Raw genomic sequence first — 19,529 nt, 5'->3', positions numbered from 1 at the left:
TTACAGAGACTCGGCTGTGCAGTCCTGGGGAAGGGGGTTTCCACAAGAATTAGCAGACCCCAGCCTATCTGATGCCCTGTAGGAGAGAGGGGAGAGTCCCTTGGAGGTCAGCCCCCATACTATCACCTTCCTCCACCACACATTCACAAGTACACTGCTTCTGAGAAAAGAGCCTTTTGGTTCTCAGTTTGTATTTGGAATGGAAAGCTGTGACTCCTCAAAGCTATACAGATATGCCCCCCCACACACACTAACTGGAGATGGTGGGATAATGACCAGTTGTTCAGCCATGGCCACAGCGGTTGCTGTCCAGGCGCCAGGGGACAGAGGGGGAAATGAGTGCCTACCCCCATCCTGACCTAGATCCTAGCCCCCATCTGACACCGGTCCAGCCCTACAGTTCTCGCCAGCCTTCACTCCAGGCTTCCCTCAGCCGCCCCACATCCAAGCTTTACACCTCTGTTTTAACTCTTGCCACTTGGCAGGCCCAGCCCACCCCCTCCCATCTCTCCCGTGGTCTGCATGTTCCTTCCTAGAGGGGGTAAGGCGGTGGTGTTAGGAGAAACTGTCAGAGTGGAGGAGAGGCTTGGGGAGTCCAGCTCCGGCACGGAAGGGCCGGGCTGTTTCATCGGGGAAATGGGAGGCGGCCCGGCGCCAGGGAGGGAAGCGCCTGTCGCCCGAGGCTCTGAGCCACTAGTTCAGGAGCGGGCAGTGACTCCGCAACTAGCCCCCCGGGCTCCCTCCCCAGGCCTATCATACTCGGCTGCAGCAGCCTCGCAGGCGGTGAGTTGGGGAATAGGGGAAACTCGGGGCTCCGTTGCTTCAACCCCAAGTCCTGTCCTCCTGAAAATGAGGTATTTGCTCCGGCACCTCCGCGGTCCTGGTTTGAAGGAGGAGGAACGAAGGATGGGGCAGTGCCCTCACCGCCAGCTGAGAGAACACTAGGAGCCACCGGGTGTGCCTGGAAAGAGATGGGATGGCCGCGAGGTTGGGGGCGGGGATGGAGGTGATTTGTACCAGGTGGGAGGTTCACCGCTGGAGCAGGTTGGGGCCGCCGGCGGTAACCCACAACGGCCCTCCACAGCCCCGGGAACTGCGCCAACCCCCGGCGGTGCAGCGCGGGACAAGGGGAGACCATGGCCCGACTTTTCAGTCCCCGGCCGCCGCCCAGCGAAGACCTCTTCTATGAGACCTACTACAGCCTGAGCCAGCAGTACCCACTCCTGCTACTGCTGCTGGTGATCGTACTCTGCGCACTCCTGGCGCTGCTGGCTGTCGCCCAGGCCACTGGCAGGGTGAGCAGGGTGTCTGGTGTCCCGGACTCAAGGGCAGCAGACTAGGGGGGCATTTTCGGTGCTGAGACTTGTGGGGTCTTCTTTTCGATGTGCTTTCTTTGTTGAGACCCAGGAAAGAAGCACTGAACTTTGCTAGGAACTATAGTGTCTTTGGACAAGTCGCTTCACGTCTCTGGGCCACAGTCTCTGGGTCTACACAGGGACTTAAGAGTCCTGGATGCTTCTAATTTCTCTCAGGGTACTGACAGACCTGTGAGCCTCTGTGACCTACTAGTTCTATAATAAATACAATACCGGATTTTCCCATTTTTCCAGGGGTGGAAATTACACTGGGCCTACTGAGAATGTTTCCTGGTTTTCATTGCCGCATAGGGGCTCCGGGGCAGTTGTACCGACAGACTCCCAAAAGTCTCCCTCCATCCCGCTCTTTTAGTCCCAGAAGAAACTGGAAACTGGAAATGGAAAACCAGTTTCTTTTGGGAGGAGAAACGGGATCTTTAAGTCCATTTCTGAAAACATCCTGCTCCAAGTTTTCTTTTCCCTCTTCAAAACCAAGGTGGGAAAAGTCACTGGATGTTACGGGTCCTTGTTGATCCACCTAAAAGGCCAGGAAGAGGTGGGACAAAGGCGAAGACACTGGCGGGACTTGTACGCCCTGAGGGCTGGCGCTAACGCGGCCCCGGGCGGGGGCGGGGAGAGGACGAGGGAGGTTCCTGGCGCCCCCTGCTGCCAAAGCACTGCTTCTCAGGACCCGGAAACTCCGCGCCATACGCCCAGGACTGGGAATCTCGCAGGCAAAATGGCCAGATTTGGAGGCACACATATTTCCAAGCGCCTTCCGTGAGCTAGGAATTTTCGCTTGCTTCCGGACCACAGGCTGGAGCTATGATTCCTAATTGACAGATGAGAAAACCGAGGCTCAGAATGATCACTGAAGGAGGGGGGGAGGGAGAGGAAAAGGGGGAGGGGGAGGGGCACAAAGAAAACTAGATAGAAGGTGAGGGAGGACAATCTGACTTTGGGTGATGGGTATGCAACATAATTGATTGACAAGATAACCTGGACATGTTTTCTTTGAATATATGTACCCTGATTTATTGATGTCACCCTAGTAAAATTAATTTAAAAAAAGAAAGAAAATGGGATTAAAAAAATAAAATAAAATAAAATAAAAGATTGAACCAAAAAAAAAAAAAAAGAAATAAGGATCAAATAGAAAAATACAAGGAAAGTCAAAATTACCTATTTCCCCAATGTTCAATGAGAGTGGCTAGTACCACTTGGAATGTTTTTCATTTTCTAAATATCTAAGCACTTCCATGAGTTTTTAAAAACTGGGCTCCACATTATCCTGTGACCAGGTTTTTGCACATAGTATACAGCATGCCCGGCTTCCCAGGCCATTAAATTTTCATTACCGCAAAAAAAGAAAAAGAAAAAGAAAAAAAGAATGATCACTGATACACAAATGGCTAATATGGGGCCAGAACCAGGACTTTTGGGTCGATACCTATGGCACAGCCACCTCTGCAGCATACAGTGAGATACTGAGTTGAATCATATGAGATCGTTGGCTCTGTAGATTAAAAAAGATTATTGGCAGTTCATACAGTTCAACCAGATATGAATGGCAAGCCGAAGTGCCCTGCCTACATTTCGTGTTTGAGTTTGAGACGCTTTTCAGAACTGGCCAGTGGGGCTGCTCATTCTTTCTCTTCTTGGATAAGCTCCGCAAACTCCACACGCGTCCCTCCCTACAGGAACTGGCCTCAGACCCGGAATTCCTGACTCTGGTGCTGTGCGGGCTGGGCGGCTTCTCGCTGCTGCTGGGCCTGGCTTCCCGCGAGCAGCGGCTGCAGCGCTGGACGCGCCCCCTGTCGGGCCTCGTGTGGGCAGCGCTGCTCGCTCTGGGCCACGGCTTCCTGTTCACCGGGGGCGTGGTGAGCGCCTGGGACCAGGTGAGAGGGCGGCAGGGGGAGCGGTGGGGAGAGGGACGCCTGGGCCTCGAACTCGAACTCGCACGGAAGCTCCAGTAGCCAGCAGCGCGCGGCAGCGGCAGCTTGCAGCTTCCCGCTCCCCCTCCCCCAGGTGTCCTTCTTCCTCTTTGTCATCTTCACTACGTATGCCATGTTGCCCTTCGGCATGCGGGACGCCACCTTTGCGGGCCTCGTCTCGTCGCTCTCACACCTGCTGGTCCTCGGGCTGTATCTTGGGCTTCAGCTGGACTCCAGACCCGCCCTGCTGCAGCAGGTGAGCAGCACCGAGCACAGGCCGCCCTGGGCGGGCTCTGCTGGCGCCTTGGTTGTCAGGGCATTCGTCAACCGTTTGCTGAGCTGTGACTTCATGGCAGGACACAACACTGGGCGCAAGCCACAAACACAGCTGGACCCTGTCTGTGCCCTGGCGGAGCTGGTACACCAACGCAGTGCCATGCTTGCAGACACCAGGACAGGGTTCTACCAGAACAGGGTACTACCAGAACAGGGTTCCACCAGAACAGGGTACTATGCCCACAGGGAAGGGGCCGGGCTGGAGGAGACAGATGCGGATGATAGAGCCCTCAGAGGGAATGCAAAAATGAGAGGTTTAGTAGTTTTGTGCTGCGTTGTGTGTAGGAGGGGTCGAGGGATGGAGTGGTTTCTGGGCAGAGGCGATATATGTGCAAAGGTTTCTAGACCTAAGAAGCCGTGTTGATGCAATAGCCAAGAGTCTGGAGCAGGGGATCCCACTGTGTGACACTCATTGCTTCGAAATACTTGGGTCTCTAACCCTAGTGTTCTCTCCATCCCCTTTGGAGACCGACTCCAGCGACACACATAGGCACCCCCACCCTTATCCAGGTCTAGCGCCTCTGAGGCTGACCCTCACCCACAGTTGGCTGCAAACGCGGTGCTGTTCCTGTGCGGGAATGTGGCCGGAGCATACCACAAGGCGCTGATGGAGCGTGCACTTCGCGCCACCTTCCGAGAGGCGCTTACTTCGCTGCACTCGCGCCGGAGGCTGGATACAGAGAAGAAGCACCAGGTCCGCTGCAGGACTCGAGCCTCGCAGAAAGGGGTTACTTAGATCCATACAGCCGGGCCCCTTCACAAGCTGAATGACTTTGGGCAGGTCACCTGACCTATTTCCTCCTTTGTCAAAAGAGGTTGTAGCCCATTTTGGAAGGTTACTAGGAGGTCACTGAAGCTTGTTAAAACTCTTTAGAACCTTAAGATACGAAACGAACTCTAATTCCAGCATTGACATTGGTGCTGGGAGTTCAGTCCTTAAAGGTGATCAGCGCTGGGTGGGGTGCTGAGCGTAGCTATATGTGGTGGGGAGGACTTGGGAGTGGCCCTGTGGAACACATAGAGGGGTCGGGGGAGGTTGTGGGCTCCTAGGGGTTCCTGAATTTCCACTGCAGGAGGTTTGGTTCTCATAGTGACCTCCCCCAGGAACACCTTCTCTTGTCCATCCTTCCTGCCTACTTGGCCCGAGAGATGAAGGCAGAGATCATGGCACGGCTGCAGGCTGGGCAGGGGTCAAGGCCAGAGAGCACCAACAACTTCCACAGCCTCTACGTCAAGAGGCACCAGGGAGTCAGGTAGGAGCAAGGACTGGTGGAGGGGAGGGTGCATGGGCTGAGACCTGGCCCCACTGACTGCAATCTGCCCCGCCCAGCGTGCTGTATGCTGACATCGTGGGCTTCACACGGCTGGCCAGTGAGTGCTCCCCAAAGGAGTTGGTGCTCATGCTCAATGAGCTTTTTGGAAAGTTCGACCAGATCGCCAAGGTCAGAGGGGACCTCCCTCCCCAGCTTCAAACACCCTACTCTGGAGAGCCTGCTCCAAGGGCAGTTCCTACCTTATAAGATCCCAGTCCCGCTTCAGAGCCCAGAGGGCCTCCCAGATATACCACTGCAAACAGGAAAAGCTGCAAACATCCCAGTTATGTAGCCACTCACCACACACCTAAAATCGGGAAAGACTTCTCAACATCTCCACAGATGCCGCAAACACAGCACCCCAAACATGCTCAGAACTCCAATGGATGGCCCCAAGTAACATAATCTTGGGTATTCCACCCCCCAAAAAACAACAACTCAATCCTGAGATGACTTTTATATACTCAAATCTTTTATATGCCCACACATGCCAAAGCTGGGGAGAGCTACAGACATTCCAACCCTTGGGAAACCTTTTTGAGAAAGACACCTGCATGGAAGCCCTCAGCCAGCCCTATATCAAATTAAGGGAGTCCCTAGATCTGACCTAGACACTTCCAACCTCAGATGTTCTTCAGGAACACCACACTGGCTTCCACTTTTCCCAACTTCTTCCTGCCTCCTTTGACCTCTAACCAGGTTCCCCTATCCCCCTGCACACACACATTCCCAGGAGCATGAATGCATGCGGATCAAGATCCTGGGAGACTGTTACTACTGTGTTTCCGGGCTGCCCCTCTCCCTGCCAGACCACGCCATCAACTGTGTACGCATGGGGCTGGACATGTGCCGGGCCATCAGGTCAGCTCAGGTGGGCGGGCAGGAGGAGTACTAAAGGACAGGTGTGGGAGAGAAGCAGGCAGGGTAGTGGAAGTCTCCCTGGAGGAAGGGAGGGTGTGGCCTGGGTAAGGTTGAAGACAGCACTCAGATCCTCTCCCGCACACCCTGCTCAGGAAACTACGAGCAGCCACCGGTGTGGACATCAACATGCGTGTGGGCGTGCATTCGGGCAGCGTGCTCTGTGGAGTCATCGGGCTGCAGAAGTGGCAATATGATGTCTGGTCCCATGACGTCACACTGGCCAACCACATGGAGGCTGGTGGCGTGCCAGGGTGAGACATGGGGTTCCAGGGAACTACAGCAAGAGGCCAATCAGGCCTCCCCCTTGCTGCCTATCTTGTCATGGTTCCCTCAAATGAGCACAGTCTCCTGTCATATAAGGCTCAGAGATATCCTGGGGCGTGTGGAGGGGAGCTGGGAAAGACCTCCTGTAGCACAGAGACTTGCTTGAAGTCAGACCTTCAGAAATGGCCCTTGAAAGAAATGAGAGGGTGGAGGCCCTCCGTCCTAACTCCCTCAGTCCCCTCCTTCCAGACGAGTACATATCACAGGAGCTACCCTGGACCTGCTGGCAGGAGCTTATGCTGTGGAGGATGTAGCCATGGAACACCGAGACCCACACCTTCGGGACCTAGGGGAGCCTACCTACCTGGTCATTGATCCCCGGGTAAAAGCCCAATCTGGAAGCCAGGGGTGGCCCATCCTAACTACCCACAGCCACAGGCCTGGTCTCTTCTATGCCAGAGATTGAGTCCCTGGGTCCCAGTATGCATGCCACAAAGGAGGGGACACAAACCTCTGAGGGATGTGGGGAGAATGAGGAAGGGTTTGTTATCTTGACTGTCAACCCTCCTATACCCCAGGCTGAGGAGGAGGATGAGAAAGGCACTGCAGGAGGCTTGCTGTCCTCTCTCGAAGGCCCCAAGATGCGTCCATCACTGCTGATGACCCGCTACCTGGAATCCTGGGGTGCAGCCAAGCCTTTTGCCCACCTGAGCCACGTAGAGAGCCCTGTGTCCACTTCCACTCCTCTCCCGGTATGTTCACCCCCATCATGAGCCTCAACACTGACATAAACCCACGGCCACGGGCCGTTCCCAGCCTCCACAGCCCCACCACCAGCAAGTCACCCCATGAGTTCTCAAGGTCCTGAACTCTCTGGTCACCTAGTCATGGCACAGGACCTTCCTTCCCCTGGCTCCCCACTTCCTCCTGATCTGAAGCCAGTGCTTACACCCATTCCCACCAGGAAATGTCTCTTTTTAACTCAATTTCTGCAACTGCATGCTCTCTTCTTCAATCGCCACCAGGACTGGGAAGGCAGGGCAATTAGGGACCTACTCTTAAGCACTTGCACACAAATAAAATGAGGTGACAGTGAAATTTTCACATGGCTTTGAAGGAGGAAGCCACCATGAGCAGGCCGGGGTGAGGGAGACAGGGGAGGGAGTGGGCCTGCCCCTTGTCTAGAGGATGCAAGGGCAGGGCCATTCTGGCTGATCTTATACATAGCACCTTCGGGTGATTCCTAACCCCCAGCTGATGGAAGAGCCTAGATCTCCCTTATCTCTAGCAGGCCCAAGATCAGTGACCACTGGGGAGTGAGGGACACTGGCAGCTATGGGTCAGGGGAGCACTTAATGCCAAGCCTCAGCATAGGGTAGGGGCGAGACCCTATAGGTAGGGCTAAGTTGGCAGAAGGGAGAAGAAGGAAGAACCAAAGACCCAGCTGACTGTTGTAGGATGAGACCCCAAGGTGGGGATGGAGTAAAGGGGGCATTGCTGGGAGCCCAGGAACATGAGACAACATTGGGTGCAATCCCCGGGGTGGGGATGCCCCCCAGAACCCATGTCAGGACTTCCCAACCCCTACTAAAGCTCAGGCTGAGATGTATCTTGGTGCAGGAGTAGGAGACCCCTCTTTTACAGACAGAACCTCACCAGCCCAGAAACTCACTTCTCGGCCCCTGAAGTTCCAGTATCCCAGCCACATTAGAAGTTCTGAGAATGATTGCTTACTCTTACACAGTGCGGAGCTTTGGGGTGGCGGGGCCATGTCTGTGCTGGTAGAACCCATTCATCCCGTCACTCTTTCCACATTTTTGAACATCTACTATGTGCCAGGCGCTAGGCTAGTTCTTGAGAAGACAGAAGTAAATAAGATGTTTTCCCTGAAGTCAAGTGACTTACCAGGCATTATTGGGGGATGGGAGGGTAGGCAGGTAAGAAGTTTGAAAACACTTGGGCCCAGGCATAGATGCGTAGATGCCTTACACCTAGAATATACCTCTCAATCTTTCTGTATTTCTATTTCTGTCTCAGCCTTGGTCTCTCCCTCTGCTTTCACATACATAGGTTTTGGTTAAGGGGGATAATGTGGCCCGCTGTGACCCTGCTGCCTTCACATGAGACAAAAGGATCAAGGAAGGAGGCCCCCACACTTCTTGCCCAGGGCCACGCGGCAGCGTTTCACCCTCGTCCCTGGTGCTCGTCCTCGCCTGCTTCGCTTCTGTTTGTCTTCTCATCTCTGCGCACACTGTGCGGTCCTTTTGGTGCAGAAGAGATTGACTGTGACCAAGTCTTTTTCTCTTCCTCTTTCCCTTCCTTCTCTATTTTTTGTTTCCCACCGCTTTCACTGTCCACCTCAGCCTGACCATCACCAAAAGTCAGAGGGAAGTCAGAATATTCAGTACTGTATTGTCATTTCAGTTCACACCAATAAGGATTTTTTAGCATACCAGGGTGATAGGAAAGTCTCTGACTTTGGCATTGTGTAGTCCTTAGGGAAAATAAGACACAAGGGACCAACAGCCACTCAAGCCTACAGAAAATATAGGGTTGCCTTGTGAGTGACAGGAACTACGAAGAAATCAGAGTATAAAGACCCTGGGAGTCTCACGAGTCCGGAGGGGGAATAATCGACATCTTGCTCTCCTGCATATTTGTTGGTTTGGCTCAAATAAACTCTTCTCTAAGTGTTTAAAAAATAAAGAGTTGGGAGGAAAGTTTCTGGAGCAAATGTGGTTTGAACTGTCCCTTAAGAGGAGGTATTTGGTGGAGAGAGAGAGAAGTTATCGGAGGCAGGGAAAAGAGCCCGATCAAATGCTCAAGGTCAAAGATGTGTGTGGGTATGGAATGCCTCACTGCAGACAGGCTCCAGGGGCCCTACTGTCCTCCCATCTTCAGCCCACCCTGTTCTCCCAACAGGAGAAGGCCCTGGCTTCCTTCAGCCCCCAGTGGAGTCTGGACCGGTGAGGAGGCCCGAGCAATTTCAACAGCGGGGCTGTCTGGGTGACCTATCTCCATCTTTGGGGTGGAGTTGGGGGTTGCTCCTGCTTTGCCCAGATGTTTTTGAAGGTCTCTGTGGTGTTAAGCCAGGTTTTCACTGTACAGGAGCCGTACACCCCGCGGACTAGATGATGAACTGGACACTGGGGATGCCAAGTTCTTCCAGGTCATCGAACAGCTCAACTCTCAGAAGTATGGAGAACAGAAGAGGGCTGGGGGGGCTGGAGGCCCTGGGCTCCTGTGGTGGGGTAGATGGTGTTCCCTGATGACCTGGAGAGGAGGGACGGTCTTTCCTGCTCTAGCCTGACACTCCCTCCTGCTCTGCTCCTTCCTTCTTGGGGACCAATCCCCCCATCACCCACCAGACAGTGGAAGCAGTCAAAGGACTTCAACCCACTGACACTGTACTTCCGAGAAAAGGAAATGGAGAAAGAGGTAGGCCGGAGGGAGGAGCGGAGGGGGGAACATCAGAGGATGCTCTGTGGTCTCATCTCCCCTCCCCAAGCCTGCTCGATTTGTGATTCTAGGGTTGATGAAGGGGCTTGTGCCTCTCTCTGAAAAGAAACTCACCGTGTAGATCGGAAGTACTGAGTGGTGATGGGAGAGAGGAGGGCAGCTCTTTGGAAAACCCATAGTGGCTATCTGGGACTGAGTTGAAGGGTGGGGGGACCGACTCCTTACCTAGAGGTGGCACCTTCAAGGTGATGAGCAGCACTGGGGACCCTGTATCCACCCTTACTTCCCCCCTCTCTTCCAGTATCGACTCTCTGCCCTCCCCGCCTTCAAATACTATGCAGCCTGCACCTTCCTGGTTTTTATCTCTAACTTCATCATCCAGATGCTGGTGACAAACAGGTGAGAAAGCCTCAGAAAAGGGAAGCCCTGATTCTCCAAAATGGACCCTCTAGTTCTTTTTTACCTACTTCCCCTTGGCTCTAACCCCCAGAGGAAATGGAAATACGTGTTCTGGGGAACCACAGTAATTGCAGACCTCAACTTACTATTGCACTTCCTGTGAATTTTCTACATCCTATGGACCGGAGCATTTTCACCTGCCCGTCTCTCGATTCTAACAACATTCCCATGAAGGAGATTTTTATCCCCCTGAAAAGTCCAAATGTCACAGCAAACGAACATAGGAAGTAGGTCCTCACTCCTAGTCCACTGCTAGGAGGAGTGGAGACTTGTCCAAGACTCAGCCAGGTGAAAGGCTTTGGCCTGAAGGCCCGGAGAGCAGTCTGATGCAGCTCCAGCCACTCTTGTGAGCCCCCTGTGCCCTTCCAATACTGCTCCTATCTTATTACTTCCTGTCCCACCCAGACACCGCCTTAGACCCCTCAGCTTTCCCATATCACCATGCAATGTCTTTTATCAGCCCGGACTTAATCGGGAGCCAGCTCAGATCCCCAGAACCACTTCTCCCATGTCTTCCAACCAGGTGTTTCAGGACCCTCCCACATACAGGGAGCCTGCTCTGGTTTCTCAAGGCCTCACTCACCCTTGTCTCCCTTTAGGCCTCCAGCTCTGGCCATCACCTATAGCATCACCTTCCTCCTCTTCCTCCTTCTTCTCTTCGTCTGCTTCTCAGAACACTTAACGGTGAGGTGGGCTGTGGGGTGGAAGTGGAGAGCAGGGGCTCTGACCACGACCTGGCCGTGCCCCATGGCTAAGACTTCCATGCTCCTTCCACAGAGGTGTGTCATGAAAGGCCCCAAGATCCTGCACTGGCTGCCCGCACTGTCTGGCCTGGTGGCCACACGGCCAGGATTGCGAGTTGCCCTGGGCACTGCCACCATCCTCCTCATCTTTGTCATGGCAATTACCAGCCTGGTGAGGGCAGAGGGGGCCCTATGCACACCCAACAGGGCATGCTGGACCTGCCAAAGGCTAAAAGGGGACCTCTGGATTTGAGAGAGCAGCCACACCATGGCCAGGGGGTACTGCACATGTTGGATAAGTAATGAAAAAATTGACAGTCACCCATGATCTACCATCTGTGCATAATCATTGTTAATACTTTGGTGAACATCCATCCTATCTTTTTTTTTTTAAGTGAGAGAAGGGGAGACAGTGAGACAGCTCCCCATGTGTCCAGACTGGGATCCACCCAGCAATCCCCATCTGGGGCCGATACTTGAATCAACAGAGCTATCCTAAGCAGCTGGGGCCAGTGCTCAAACAAATCAAGCCACTGGCTGCAAGAGGGGAAGACAGAGAAGGGGGAGGGGAGGGGAAGAGGAACAAATGGTCACTTCTCATGTGTGTTCTGACCAGGGATTGAACCCAGGACATCCGCACGCTGGGCTGGCGCTCCATCCACTGAGCCAACCAGCCAAGGCTGCATTTTTTTTTTTAATGTAGGCAGATTGTCATTACTTCACTCACTCACTATGATTTTGTAGTGGAGTTTGGCTGATTTTTCAGAACATAAAATCACTCCTAGAATTCTATCCCTGAAAGGCACCTTAGGAATCATCCCTCAGTCAAGAAGAGGAAGCTCAAGCTCAGAGAGGTTGAGTGGGTGGCAATAGCTCGGTGGGACCCTGGCATATAGTGTTCATGGCACCCCCTTCCCTAGTCCCTGATCTGCCCACTAGTGAGGCAGAAATAGCAGAGTCTGCTCCTTTGGAGGGGCCTGGCCCTGCCTTACCCCTGGGTCAGCTGAAAGCCGGCACAAGCCAGCACGGTGCCCCGGGAGCTGCCTGCCGTCTCAGCTCCTCATCTCCTTCTGCAGTTCTTCTTACCGGCAGCATCGAACTGCCCTGCCTGGGCTCCCAATGTGTCCTCTATGGCTTTCAACTTCTCCTGGGAGCTCCCTGGGTCCCTGCCTCTCATCAGCATTCCAGTGAGTGTCCTAAACAGCCCTGATCTCCTTCTCCAGAACTTTCCTCAGCTCCTCCCCTACCTTCTTAATTGGAGAACACTTCACCCTGCGGATTGGGACAGACATAAGTCACACTTGGTGTGTGTTGATGTGTATGACACCCCCTGTCCCCCAGCTAGGACCAGGGAGGGGAGAGACAGGAGCCTGCAGGTGTGCCCCCCCGCCTGTGGGACAGGCCCACCCCTGACCAGCCTGCCTGGCCCCAGGAGCCCGCAGGTGTGCCCCCCCCCCCCCCCCCCCGCCTGTGGGACAGACCCGCCCCTGACCAGCCTGCCTGGCCCCAGGAGCCCGCAGGTGTGCCCCCCCGCCTGTGGGACAGGCCCACCCCTGACCAGCCTGCCTGGCCCCACAGTACTCCATGCACTGCTGCGTGCTGGGTTTCCTCTCCTGCTCCCTCTTTCTACACATGAGCTTCGAACTGAAGTTGCTGCTGCTCCTGCTGTGGCTGGCGGCCTCCTGCTGCCTCTTCCTGCACTCCCACGCCTGGCTGTCTGACTGCCTTGTCGCCCATCTCTATCCAGACCCCTTGAACTCCAGGTAGGCATGGCCGCAGGACAAAGGTTGCCCAGGCCCTCTGGGGCAGGGTGAAATGGGACAGGGCAGAACTGTCCTCACCTCACTGACCTGAGCCACCCACATGGCAAAGCGGGAGGAAAGCTGAGGACTCCGTGGACACTGGGGGCACTGGGAGGCTATAGTGCAGGGGCAGGACGAGAGACAGTGCTGATGTGTGGCCTCCTCAGGCCAGGGGTGCTGAAGGAACCCAAACTGATGGGAGCTATCTCCTTCTTCATCTTCTTCTTCACACTCCTCGTCCTGGCTCGGCAGGTAAGTGCCCCAGTTCAGCCTTCCAGGGCCTCCTTATGAAGGGCGAAGTGGGGGTCCCCATATTTGTGATTGGTCTCTCTCACCGTTTCCTTAATCTGGTGTCTCCGGGGATGAGCCCAAGCAGTGTACCCGTTGGAAGCTTCTAAGTGAAATTTCTGGTTCCCTTTCTTTCTCCTTCATTCCCCAAGGAGAGTGCCCTCAAATTCTCTCCTCCTTCCTACCTCCCACCACCCATGTAGGAAAGCCCATGCTTAAGAAAAAAATCTTCTGCCAATTCTGCCCAACCTAGTTTGAGTCTAGTTTCAAGGTAGTCTCCCCAGGGCTAGTCGTACCTTAAACCTTGTCTCTAAGCTGTGGGGTGGTATGATTTCAGGCATCATGGAGTGGGAGGATGAACACTCAGGACCTGAGGTTCCTCTTGTACTGTGTCTCCCCACAACCCCTATGACCCTCACCAGAACGAGTATTATTGCCGCCTGGATTTCCTGTGGAAGAAGAAGCTGAGGCAGGAGCAGGAGGAGACGGAGACGATGGAAAATCTGACTCGGCTACTCTTGGAGAACGTGCTCCCTGCACACGTGGCCCCCCAGTTTATTGGCCAGAACCGGCGCAACGAGGTGACTCCCCACCCCTAAGCCCCTCCATATCCTTGTCAGGTGCCTCCCATTTTCAAAAGATCTTTTTTTATTATTATTTTTATTTTTTATTTTACAGAGACAGAGAGTCAGAGAGAGGGATAGATAGGGACAGACAGGAACGAAGAGAGATGAGGAGCATCAATCATTTGTTTTATGTGCCTTGACCGTGGACCTTCAGCAGACCGAGTAACCCCTTGCTCGAGCCAGCGACCTTGGGTCCAAGCTGGTGAGCTTTGCTCAAACCAGATGAGCCCATGCTCAAGCTGGTGACTTTGGGGTCTCGAACCTGGGTCCTCCACATCCCAGTCCAACGCTCTATCCACTGCGCCACTGCCTGGTCAGGTGATCCTAGACTCTTTTTTTGGTGAACACAGAAGCTCTGCATTTTTAATTCTTAGAGTATCCTCTCCAACTCATGGCCACTCCATAACTTTCAGAAGCCTTGTCAAGTATTGATGGGAATTGTGTGAAGGACACAGTCCACTCATCTCTCTAGACCTGCACTATTCAGTATGGTAACCATTAGCCATGTGTGGTCATTTAAATTTAAATTAATTAAATAAAAAATTCTTGCAACTACATGGATAGGCCTAGAGGGTATTACACTAAGTAAAGTAAGTCAGACAGAGAAAGACAAATACTATATTATTTCACTTACATGTGGAATCCAAAGAACAAAATAAATGACAAACAAAACAGAAACAGACTCATAGACATAGAGAACAAAATGATGGTTACCTTATGGGAGGGGTTGGGGGTGGGTGAAAAAGATGAAGGATTAAGATGTATGAATCTGTAATTACAAAATAGTCATGAGGCTGTAAAGTACAGCAGAGGGAATATAGTCAATAATACTGTAATAACTATGTGTGGTGCCAGGTGGGTACTGGACTTATTGGGGGATCACTTCATAAATTATATAAAGGTTTACACTGTGCTGTACACCTAAAACTAATATAAAGTAATATTAAATATCAGCTGTAATTGACAAATAAAAAAAAAAGGTTAGCCTGAGAAATCCTAGACTCCCACTCTTAAACTCAATGAAAGCAGAATCCCAGGCCCAAGCCCATGGGTTCTCTCTCTCCTCTCACCCCATGACCTTGCTGTGTGGCCTCAGGTGTGCTGTGTAATTTTCAGGTCTTGTAAGTAAACCCATATCAAGAAAGAAAGGAAGGAAGGGATGGAGGAAGGGAGGGAGGGAGGGAGGGAGGGAGAGAGGGAGGGAGGGAGGGAGGGAGAGAGGGAGGGAGGGAGGGAGGGAAGGAGGGAAAGAATATAGGAGGAAGGGAGGGAGAAATAAAGAAAGGAAAGGAAAATAAAAGCCTGATCTGTTAACCTGTGGTGGCGCAGTGGATAAAGCGTCAAATTGGAATGCTGAGGTCACCAGTTCAAAACCCTGGGCTTGCCTGGTCAAGGCATATACAAGAGGCAACTACATACTATGAGTTGATGCTTTTAACTTCTTCCCCCCTTTCTCTCTTTCTGTCTCTCTGCTCTCTCTAAAATCAATAAATACAATCTTAAAAAAAATTGAAAAGATAGTTCAGTTCAGTTCCTGACTAGGCAGTGGCACAGTGGATTGAGCATCAGCCTGGGACAATGAGGACTCAGGTTGAGGACCCAGGTTCGAAACTCAAAGGTTGCTGGTTTGAGCATGGGAGCATAGACATGACCCTATGGTCGCTGGCTGGAGCCCAAGGTCCCTGGCTTGAGCAAGGGGTCACTGGCTCAGCTGGAGCCCTCTGGCCAAGGCATGTATGAAAAAGAAATCAGTGAAGAACTAAGGTGCCACAACTATGAGTTGATGCTTCTCATCTCTCTTCCTTTCTATCATCTGTTTCTCTCTCTCTTCCTCTTTCTCTTTCTCTCTCTCTCTCTAAAAGAAAAAGGAAAAAAAAATCAGTCCTCAATCACCACACTGGCCACATTTCAAGTGTTCAACAGCTGTATGTGGTTAGTAGCCACCATGTTGGACATATATAGAACAGTTCCATCACCACAGAAACTTCTGTTGGATAATGCTGCTTTAGATCTTTAAATATCTTGCTATAGCCAGACCATCAGACAGTCACCTACATATTTGTACCATCTTATTTGTATCACCACCACCTTATCCTCTGCTATGCAAATGATCTTGGCTTGTATTGAAGGGTGTTAAAGAAACATCCCTGGGGCTACTTCACAGCCTGAGATTCCCACCAGGGGCTCACTGCTTTCTACTTGTTTTTTCTCTTACAGACACCAGGAATCTTATAACCAATCCTGTTTCTATCTCCACATTGGCTACTAGAAAGCTCAGAGACAGCATCAAGGGCTAACATGGCACCCATTTAGTGAACCAGCCTCAGATCTAATTCCATCATTGCCATCTTACCTTCACCATTTTTCCTATTATTGCTTTAGCTTGCAAATTGTAGATATTTATAAGCTAATTTAACTCACTGAACACCTTACCACAATAAATGGTATATAAAGACAATTTTCATTGACATGATCCCAGTTCTAGAGTGACTCCCTTCACATTGCTGTGAGGTGATCTTGACCTCAAACCTCTTGTCTCTCCTGGAATCACAGTGAGACCCAAACTTTGACTCCTGAGTCATATCCTTTGGGTAACCTGGCTCTCCCCCTCCCTGTTCCCCTCATTCACAGTCCTTCTTACACAGAGGGAGAGACAAGGGGATACAAGGACAGGGGGAAAGAACATCGCCTCCAGTCTCACCCCAGCCTCTCACCCTCCCAGGACCTCTACCACCAGTCCTACGAGTGTGTCTGTGTCCTCTTCGCTTCAGTCCCAGACTTCAAGGAGTTTTACTCTGAGTCCAACATCAACCACGAGGGACTAGAGTGTCTGCGGCTACTCAATGAGATCATAGCTGACTTTGATGAGGTGACAACTCCAACAATCCCCAAGATCCTGTCTCGGATTCTAGGATTTCCCACCAGTCCCTGCTTCTACTTTGCTCTTCTGGCCATAAGGCCCATTCTGCCCTCTCGAGTCTTCCCACTCCTCCTCTGATGCCCCAGCTCTGCTTTCTCTAGCAGTTCTATTCACTTCCAACTTTCCCTCCAGCTACTATCCCTGATCCCATAACTGGTCCTTTAGCTTCCAAAGGCCTTGGGCTGGGCTTTGGGGAAAGAAGAGGGAGAAAGCAAGAGAGACTGAGGACATAGCCTTCTCTCTGTGCAGCTGCTCTCTAAGCCCAAGTTCAGTGGGGTAGAGAAGATCAAGACCATTGGCAGCACCTACATGGCAGCTACAGGCTTAAATGCCACCTCTGGACAGGACACACAGCAGGTACAGCCTTCCTTCCTTCCTTACCTACCATTCTTCACCTGGGCTCTCATTTGTGTGTCCATAAATGGGCCTTATTCCTGTGCCCTCATTGACCTATTCTGGTGGCTGGCCCATTGCCAGGATGCTGAGCGAAGCTGCAGCCACCTTGGCACCATGGTGGAATTTGCAGTGGCCCTTGGGTCTAAACTGGATGTTATCAACAAGCACTCATTCAACAACTTCCGCTTGCGTGTGGGTAAGCGCCTTCTCTTGCTGGGGCTGTCTGGGGTCGCCTCTACCCGAACTCTCCTTCCCCAAGTCCTTTGTTAGCTGCTCCCCAGCTCAACCCTAGACCTCCTTCCAGACTCACCTCTTGAGATGCAGCATGAAGCTGCTGGGCCAAGAGCTATGAAGCACACCCACCCCCTTCTCTAAGCCACACTCCTCCAGCCCCCACACTCCTCTCTTCTAAGGCCCCACGGCTCTCCTCCCTAATTAACTGTGTTTTTCTTCCCCTCACCCTCTTCAAATCTCCCCCATTGTTACCACATCTCTTGTCAGGGTTGAACCATGGACCTGTAGTAGCTGGAGTGATAGGGGCCCAGAAACCACAATATGACATCTGGGGCAACACGGTGAATGTGGCCAGCCGCATGGAGAGCACAGGAGTGCTGGGAAAGATCCAAGTGAGGAAGTCACATTGGAGGCGTTTGCACAGTAGCTAAGATTAGGGCCATCCCCATACTTCCTCACCCTTCTTCAATTGCAGGTGACCGAGGAGACAGCCCGGGCTCTGCAGTCCTTAGGCTATACCTGCTACAGCAGGGGTGTCATCAAGGTCAAAGGCAAAGGGCAGCTGTGCACCTACTTCCTGAACACAGATTTGACGCGAGCTGGACTTCCCTCAGCCACTGTAGGCTGAGACCTCCACTCCCTACTCTTCATCTCGAAGATCTCAATAAAGAGACTGGTATGTCTGGACCCAGTCAGTGCCAGAAACTGATATAGTTTCTGGGATCATCTCTTCTCCTTTCAGCAAGTCTGCTCTTTCCAAGGCCAAACTGAGTGTTTGTGTGTGTACAAGCCTGGGTGTGTGGACAGGAGTGAATCTTTTTTACAAGCTCAGTAAAAGAACTACCTCAACCTCCCTGCCTGTCAGCCTGATTCCAAGTATTTTTTAAACCTTAGAAGTATGAAAAATTTTAGCCACATGGCTCAAAAGAAAGATTTGTCATTTTCTGCTCCCCACCCACATGTATTGGAAAGAATCTCCAGGAAAAATGTTGTTTGACCTTCATTCATTTAACAACACTAAATAAGCACTTATGTGCTTACTATGCAGCACTTGGAAATAATTGTATTAGGTCCCTCCCTGTTTCAGCTACCGTTCTAAAACTGACCCACAGTGCTTTCCGGTGAAGACCTATAGGCAGTTCCAGGGTTCTTCTGTTCTCAGGACCGTCCAGTGCCCCCTTGCTTCCTTCTGCTCAGATGCTGATATTATGTGGATCTTGAAGCATTTATTCTGCTCATATTTGGGGGTTCATGAGGGATATCTTGACCCTCGCTTTGCTGCAGATGTTGCACATGGATGTGTCAGTGTGTGACAGACAGAGACATAGAAAGAGACAGATAGGGACAGACAGACAGGAAGGGAGAGAAACGAGAAGTATCAATTCTTAGTTGCGACACCTTAGTTGTTTATTGACTGCTGTCTCATATGTGCCTTGACCCTGGGGGCTACAGCAAAGTGAATGACTCCTTGTTCAAGCCAGCGACCTTGGGCTCAAGCCAGCGACCTTGGGCTCAAGCCAGCAAACTTGATGTCATGTCTATGATCCCGTGCTCAAGCCAGTAACCCCGTGCTCAAGCTGGTGAGCCCAAACCAGATAAGCCCGTGCTCAAGCTGGCGACCTCGGGGTTTCAAACCTGGGTCCTCCACGTCTGGATTCGACACTCTATCCACTGCGCCACAGCCTAGTCAGGTTGCATATGGACTTTTTGTTTTTCTCCTAGTTGCTCTTTCCTTTTTTTTTTTTTTATGGAAAAGATTTTTAAAAGTATGCTACTGCCACTGCTACTTCCATCTTCCTAAAATGTTGTTAGATCAGAGGGTTTCTATGGCAACAGTCATTCCTAGGAAAGAATGACTCATCACTCTCATTTTGAGGAATCTGCATTTCCTAAGGGTGACCACAGTCACAGAGTACCCTCAGACCCACTCTGTGTCAGAGTGTGTTTTGGTGGTTGGTGAAATGCTGTTGTAAATTCTAGGGAATAAGATCCACTGACGTGGTTCTCAAGTGAGGCCTCCTTGGAGATGGAGGGAAGGAAAGCAATGCCCTAGAACACCTAACCTATCACGGAGAGGAAGGAGGTTACCGGCAGGAAGTTGGAGTCATGCTAACAGTGATAACCATCATTGGCTTCAGGGTAGAGGTCCCACAGCGGTGCTAAATTTTCTCAGAGGGTGAGCTGAGTCAGGGAGTCTGGAGCAATGAGCTCACAGGGGTGGTCTTACTTGGTCAGATCCTTCAGGAGTCTGCAAACCTATGTTTTTCTAAGTATGATCTGCAGGCTACCTGCCTCAAAATGGGGGGATAGCGGGGTGGAGGGATTGATTTCTATGTTTGTATTTGTGTCCCATCCAAAATTGAAAATCATGGGAAACTAAATGATGTGCCTCTCAACTATGGAGACGGATCCGCATAAAGGCACCCAGGAGCACCTCAACCTCCCATAATACACATGCTCACACACAAAGTTAATCCAG

General features: G+C 51.9%; 1 protein-coding gene across 3 annotated transcripts; it reads left to right on the top strand.

The window, feature by feature from the left end:
• The first annotated feature begins 1 nt into the window (after position 1).
• ADCY4 (adenylate cyclase 4) lies at positions 2 to 17,905 on the top strand. Of its 3 annotated transcripts, none has more exons than XM_066342625.1 (26): positions 2 to 106; positions 1,085 to 1,295; positions 3,056 to 3,253; positions 3,384 to 3,545; positions 4,170 to 4,319; positions 4,730 to 4,878; positions 4,956 to 5,067; positions 5,672 to 5,799; positions 5,952 to 6,110; positions 6,373 to 6,505; positions 6,702 to 6,875; positions 9,046 to 9,089; positions 9,232 to 9,318; positions 9,492 to 9,561; positions 9,884 to 9,981; positions 10,641 to 10,725; positions 10,819 to 10,956; positions 11,861 to 11,971; positions 12,363 to 12,547; positions 12,754 to 12,838; positions 13,297 to 13,455; positions 16,223 to 16,369; positions 16,670 to 16,777; positions 16,898 to 17,012; positions 17,318 to 17,442; positions 17,526 to 17,905. In XM_066342625.1, the coding sequence occupies exons 1-26, from the start codon at positions 72 to 74 to the stop codon at positions 17,676 to 17,678; spliced, it is 3,321 nt and encodes a 1,106-aa protein (XP_066198722.1). In that variant the 5' UTR covers positions 2 to 71; the 3' UTR covers positions 17,679 to 17,905. The 3 variants fall into 3 exon arrangements, with proteins under 3 accessions (XP_066198722.1, XP_066198723.1, XP_066198724.1); XM_066342626.1 differs by lacking the exon at positions 2 to 106 and adding an exon at positions 709 to 783; XM_066342627.1 differs by lacking the exons at positions 2 to 106; positions 1,085 to 1,295 and having other exon boundaries at positions 3,133 to 3,253; positions 4,136 to 4,319.
• Positions 17,906 to 19,529: the final 1,624 nt, after the last annotated feature.

This window comes from Saccopteryx leptura, chromosome 6 (assembly GCF_036850995.1).
Source record: "Saccopteryx leptura isolate mSacLep1 chromosome 6, mSacLep1_pri_phased_curated, whole genome shotgun sequence".
Lineage (NCBI taxonomy): Eukaryota > Metazoa > Chordata > Mammalia > Chiroptera > Emballonuridae > Saccopteryx > Saccopteryx leptura.
Note: the sequence above shows the minus strand (reverse complement) of the source record. Positions and strands in the feature narration are given on the sequence as shown.